Source organism: Danio aesculapii, chromosome 18 (genome assembly GCF_903798145.1).
Source record: "Danio aesculapii chromosome 18, fDanAes4.1, whole genome shotgun sequence".
NCBI lineage: Eukaryota > Metazoa > Chordata > Actinopteri > Cypriniformes > Danionidae > Danio > Danio aesculapii.
Window position 1 is genome coordinate 33,897,744 of NC_079452.1, and position 6,922 is coordinate 33,904,665.

Here is a 6,922-nt window from a genome sequence, read left to right on the forward strand (position 1 = left end):
TGTCATTGTGAGTTGTAGAAGTCTTTATTTTCATTTACTACAATCATTGTTTTAATGTACATTCTTTTTCATTTCTCCTATGGGAGACTGGCTGTACCGTTCATACACAATCAGCTTGGAAGAATACAGACCATCAAGAAGAGAAAAAGTTAGACGGCTGGTCGACAAATTGGTAGGAATAACATTAGGAATGTTCATTAGATCTGACATGGCTGGATTGTTTTCCTAGTGGGGTTTACATGTAACTTAAAGGGTCTTTTTTCAAGGAAGGCTTGTGTAATATTCACAAGTAAAGGGATCGTTCACTAAGAAAGAGAAAATTCTGCTATCATCCCAGCAAGCATTTTTTATTTTTTTTTTAAAAGATGTCGAATAGATGTCTGATAGACGTCTAAACATGGTCATCTTGGTTAAATCAACATGGTTAAAATCTAGTAGATGTCCAAAAATAGGCCAAAACTAGACTAGTCATCAAATAAACAGATATGAATGACTACTGTACTGTAATAGTCTGTCTATTTGACGACTAGTGTAGTTTTTGGCTATTTTGTTTAGATGTCTATTAGATTTTCACTGACAGCCAGAGTTTAGCCTTGTTTTAGCCAAGCTGTCTATGTTTAGATGTTTATTAGATGACACAAAATTTTTTGCTGGGATATCACCAATTTGAGTTCTTTTCTGATGTTGAACACAGAATAAGATATTTAAAAAATGGCTGGTACCCATTGACTTCCATTTAGTATTTATTATTTCTTACTATGGAAGTCAAATGGTGCCAGCCACAACAGCAGTCTTCAAAACTTCATCTTTTGTGTTCAAGAGAAGAAACTCTTAATGGTTTAAAACCACATGATGGAGACTAAATTATGAGGTAATTTAAATTTATGGGTGAACAATCTCTTAAAAGAACAAGGTTAACTTCCAAAGTTTTCCTTAACTTTTGATATACATTTATAAAATTATTGGTTTACTTATCCTTTCATTTCATTCTTACATTCAAAAAATGTTCATCCAGTTTGGATACCACAGTTAAATTCTGAATCGGACAATCCTGTTTTAATACTAAATCCTTGGGGAAAACATGACTGTTCATTTTCTTTAATAATGTTGTGACACACATGCATCTAATAACCTTCCAGCCGCTGCTGACTTCTAAAGGAGAGTATAGTGGTTTAAATGAGGTTGACTGTGTCCACTGCATTCTGTCCCATATCCTCCAAAGTGAATGAGGGATCTGAGTCAGGGATTGTGGTTTCATGAGTCAGTTTACAGTCCACGAGGTCCAATGAGGGCGTCTCCACCTTATCCAGACATTCCTTCTCTGCTGGTGCGGGATTGCTACTTTTGTCGTCCACCGTCTCACCGGTCATGGCTTCACTCACCACTGCCACTCCAGAAATGAGGGCTTCTGAGATTGGAGATTTCAGCAGGTCATCCAAGAGGCTGGGTTCAACATCAGAAGAAGCAGGATCAGACTTCTGCTCGGGGTCTTGCTCTGCAGATTCCTTCCCAATCAGACTGACGGATGCCAATGCAGACTCCACTGCTTCAATGCCTTTGTTTACCACATCTTCCACCGGTGCAGCAATCTGTTCAGTGACTGCATTGACCGTTTCTCCTACAGCTTGAGTGATGCTGTGCAGGACGCTGGTTGAGGAGTCAGGCTTCTCTTCTTCAGGCTTATTCCCTTCACAACATTTTTGCTCTTGGTTCTCTGTCCCGTCTGCTGTTTCAGTTTCTGTTACAGCTGGACCTGCTGTCTCTGCTCCAATCCCCGCTTCACTCTTCTTTCGACTGAGCTTCGCTCCCATTCTGCTCCCTTGCAATAGAGAGATCACAATTCTTAAAGCCAAGCTCACACAAATATAATCATCTTTAAATATAGCAGACTAAGCTGGGCTAGAAACATTCATGTTTATTAAAACATCAGAGTGGAAAGAACTCGAGAAAGAAAATGACCCACAGGAAATGGGTTTAGCAGGAACAACAAATTACATAATAGAATTTATTATTATTATTATTTTTTTTTTACAGTTTTCTTTTCCAGCTAAATTAACTCTATGGTTCTGTTTAAGTTAGATAGATAGATAGATAGATAGATAGATAGATAGATAGATAGATAGATAGATAGATAGATATGTAAATTAAACTACTGAAAGCTTAATTTTGAGAGATATCAACCTCACATTTAAGGTACAAATCTTTTTTATTTTCTTCTCTGTTTTAATGTTTTCCATATGAAATAAAACTTTACTTTTTCCACTTAACAGCAGTAATCGGCCACAAGTCTTTGAAAGAAACCTAGAGAACTACTCCTAAAATAAACGGTGCTTCTTGTAGTTTCATGACAAAACAAATAACATTTAACCATGGCTTAGACCTCAGCACATAATGTCCGCTTCTTGTGGTTTTATAGTCCAGCAATTGGAAATGCACAACTTTCATGGCCATGTATGTGATTAATAGCACAAAGGGCTGTTTAAATTTAGCATACGCAAGACATTCACATAAAAATTGTCTCGTTATTCTAACTATACGTGTTATGTATATTATAAGTAGATATGCAAATTAAAGATGAACTATTTCTTTTAACTCAGCCACACCTTCTTTCAACTAATGAAGTGCACTGAACATGGGTCTCATCTGACGACCACACTAATAAAAAGAAGTTTAGAGTATAATTGCTCTGTAATCCACTTTAAATACATTAAACTGAGAGAGAACATGGCGAAATTTAAAAACGTTAGAATTTTCACTAATGACGTGGCATCTCACCGCTGAGACTTAACAAAGCAGAGAGCTTCTGACAGCACCGACAAACAGCACACATACTTATTTTTAAGTATACCAAAGGAAAAACATAGCAAAGTTTGCAATCAAAGTATAATTAGCCCATAAACCTACCTTTGTTTAACGGTGAATGAGTGGAGACGCAGCAAACACAAAATCAGGGATGGAGAGACTGACTGAGCAAAGGGAGGAAAACTGCTAGTGATGTAGTTTCCAGACGAATCGTTCAACTGAGATGATTCTTTTAAATGATTTGGTCGAACCGATTCACGATTCACTCGAGTAGAATTTAACCAAATGAATTATACTGTAATGGACGTTTGCGTATCACAAGTTGTAGTAATAGTGTGTTTAAGTTGTAGTTTAACGGTGCTGCTACTATTGCTCCATGTTATTTAACATTGCAGCGACAAATAGTGGTATTAAAATTGTCTACCTAGTTGAAAGTCAGTAAACAATATATAAAATAAAAAGATAATCAACTAAATTCACTACTTTCGAGAGAACTTTAGCGTTGAACGATCTAAAACGAAATGAATCTTTAACGAGTCGAAACAAACTGAATCGATTCTTCCAGATCCTTCCCCCGTCTGACTCCCCGTTCATTCTCTGCAGGGCTGTCGGAAATTTGCGCGTCCCACGCACTCTCACCGCCCCGCCCTCTTTCACGACGTCACTGAATGTGTTTAAAATGTGGAACAATTGATTAAAGTCGGTCATTTCTGCTTCTTTGACTGCACAAATGATTCACTGATGCCCTGGCTTAAAGCAGTGTTTTCACTGACACAGTTTAGACACACATTTACTTCAAATATTTAGCTGAGAGTAGGCTAACAGGAAAAAGTTTTGGTAGCCTATAGTTAATAATATTTCAGATACACACTAACAAATAAGAAATAAAAAAAGAAACCGGTTGACAATACTCAGGATTTGTGAGGTATGTGTTTGAATAAAAGGTTAATATTTGTTTAATTCTATCAACGTCTGATAGCATTTCTTCAAATTTTAAATAAAACATTTAATTTAGACTTTTTTTCTAGAAAATAATACAATAACAAATGTTTTCAGAGATTCTACTGTTCTGTTAAAACATTGATATTGTATTGTCAAAAAATTATATGAACATGTCTGAAAGCTTGACACTTTATTTTATGCAATGATCTAAAAGACATTTCTCTAAATTTGATTAGTCATCTGTATTTTACAGAATAAATAAAAAATAAATTTTTAGTCAAACAGAATTCATACATTAAAGTTTACATTATATATGCTTTTATCCAATAATTGCAATGTATAACGACACTATATATACAGTTGAAGTCATAATTATTAGCTCCCCTCTAACTTTTTTTTCTTTTATAAATATTTCCCAAATGATGTTTAACAGAGCAAGGACATTATCACGGTATGTCTGATATTATTTTTTCTTCTGGAGAAAGTCTGATTTGTTGTATTTCGGCTAGAATAAAAGCAGTTTTTAATTTTTAAAAAAACATTTTAGGGTCAAAATTATTAGCCCCTTTAAGCTAATTTTTTCAGATAGTCTACAGAGCAAACCATCATTATTCAATAACTTGCCTAATTACCCTAACTTGCCTAGTTAACCTAATTACCATAGTTAAGCCTTTAAATGTCACTTTAAGCTGTATACTAGTCTCTTGAAAAACATCTAGTCAAATAGTATTTACTGTCATCATAACAAAGATAAAATAAATCCGTTATTAGAGATAAGTTATTAAAACTATTATGTTTAGAAATGTGTTGGAAATTTTTTTTCTCTCTGTTGAACAGAAATTGGGGGAAAAAAATAAACGGGGGCTAATAATCCTGACTTTAACTATATATATATTTACACTCACTGGCCACTTTATTAGATTTATTGCCCAACTTGTTAACGCAAACTTCTAATCAGCCGTTCTACTAATCTTTAGTGTTTACAGAGAATGGTCTGAAAAAGAGAAAATATCCACCTGGTTTGAGCTGATAAAAGGCAACAGTTACTCAAATAACCACACGGTACAACCGAGGTATTCAAAGGAGCATCTCTGAAAGCACAACACGTTCAACCTTGAGGCGGATGGGCTACAGCAGCAGAAGACCACACCGAGTGCCACTCCTGTCAGCTAAGAACAGGAAACTGAGGCTACAATTCACACAGTCTTACCAAAATTGGACAATAGAAGATTGGATAAACATTGCCTGGTCTGATGAGTCTCGATTTCTGCTGCGACATTCGGATGATAGAGTCAGAATTTGGCATCAACAACATTAAAGCATGGATCCATCCTGCCTTGTATCAACGGTTCAGGCTGGTGGTGGTGGTGTAATGGTGTGGGGGATATTTTCTTGCACACTTTGGGCCCAGTAACAACTGTGCACCGTGTCAACGCCACAGCCTACCTGAGTATTGTTGATGACCAAGTCCAACGGGAGATTTGCGTCATGGATGTGCAGCTGACAAATCTGCAACAACTGCGTGATGCTATCTTGTCAATATGGACCAAAAACTTTTCCAGTACTTTGTTGAATATATGCCACGAAGCATTAAGGCTGTTCGGAAGGCAAAAGAGGTTTCAACCCGATACTGATAAGGTGTACCTAATAAAGTGGCCGGTGAATGTAAATACGCTGTAGGAAATTGTCCACAAGATGGAGACATACAGCTTTGGATCATTTTCTGATGTAACCCTGAATATGCAGGGTGTAGGACTGAGCATGTTTTTGCTTTTTTTTATTTGTACCTGTGCTTCATGTTTTATTTTCATGTTAAATGACCCTATATGACCCTCAGATAAAAGGATTGATTTACACTTTTGTTATTTAACATTCTTTAAACTACAACTTTGCTTATCATGCCATCTCCCTTTATCTCTGTTTTGTGCGCAGTCATGTGTGTTTGTTGTAGCTGATGGCAGCTGTTGTTGTTGTTAGCAGTAATTGTACAGCTGAAGCAGTAATTGCAGAGCTGTGAGAAACTATCTGCTTGTATAATGTGCGAGAGACACAGAAATGAGGTTGTTATCACTCTTAAGACTCTAAATCCCTTCACTTTGATTCCTCTCTCTGTCTGTCACAGCATTTCCACGCTCTTCCGTGCTTTTTATTTGGAAGGAGCTTTTGGCACAGAGCGTAAACACCCAGGGATGATTAGAAACATATGTTTAGGAAGACAGTAGCAAAGTTTGACTACTCGTGTGTTTGTGTTCCAGATCTGTAAATTAGATGCCTGTTTTGCTATTCTGAAATTGTCCTCTCAAGACTTAGATTGTACATTTCCCTCTGGATAGGAAATGACACACACAGATTTCCTTCGCAACAAACAAACACAAAAACATTGTGCGTTTCTGATTTAATAATGTGGTAAAGCCAAACGAATCGGAACTTTAGGTCCAGCAAATGCTGCTTATTGTATATACACTGGCTGACAAATGTCTTGTCATCAATCCCAGTTATGAGAGCAACAAATAATAACTTAACTAGTTGATCATTTGGAAAAGTGGCAGAAGGTAGTTTTTTCCAATGAATCATGTTGAACTGCATCCCGATCATCACAATTACTGCAGAAAACCTAATGGAACCCACATGCACCCAACATTCTCACATTCAGTCAAGTTCGGTGAAGGAAAAATCATGGTTTGGGGTTACATTCAGTATGGGGGTGTGTGAGAGATCTGCAGAGTGGATGGCACCATCAACAGCCTGAGGTATCAAGACATTTGTGCTGTCCATTACATTACAAACCACAGGAGAGGGCAAATTCTTCAGCAGGATAGCGCTCCTCCTCATACTTCAGCCTCCACATCAAAGTTCCTAAAAGCAAAGAAGGTCAAGGTGCTCCAGGATTGGCCAGCCCAGTCACCAGACATGAACATTATTGAGCATGTCTGGAGTAAGATGGAGGAAACATTGAAGATGAATCCAAAGGATCTTGATGGACTGGGAGTCCTACAAGAACGCTTTCTTTGCCCTTCCAGATTACTTTATAAATAAGTTATTTCAGTCAATGAATTGATGCAATCCAAGACTTTTGTCTAAGCAAAGTCAGACCTTCATGTCCTAATTAAATAAATAAAAATCAAGACATGATCATGATAAAATAAACAAGTGTAATCTAGAGGCATTTGCCTTTCAT

General features: G+C 36.8%; 1 protein-coding gene across 1 annotated transcript; it reads right to left on the minus strand.

The window, feature by feature from the left end:
• Positions 1–5: 5 nt before the first annotated feature.
• si:dkey-238c7.16 (uncharacterized protein LOC559078 homolog) lies at positions 6–3,013 on the minus strand. The gene is made up of 2 exons (XM_056478702.1): positions 2,905–3,013; positions 6–1,819 (listed from the first exon to the last, which is right to left on the minus strand). The coding sequence occupies exon 2, from the start codon at positions 1,809–1,811 to the stop codon at positions 1,173–1,175; it is 639 nt and encodes a 212-aa protein (XP_056334677.1). The 5' UTR covers positions 1,812–1,819; positions 2,905–3,013; the 3' UTR covers positions 6–1,172.
• Between the last annotated feature and the right edge of the window lie 3,909 nt (positions 3,014–6,922).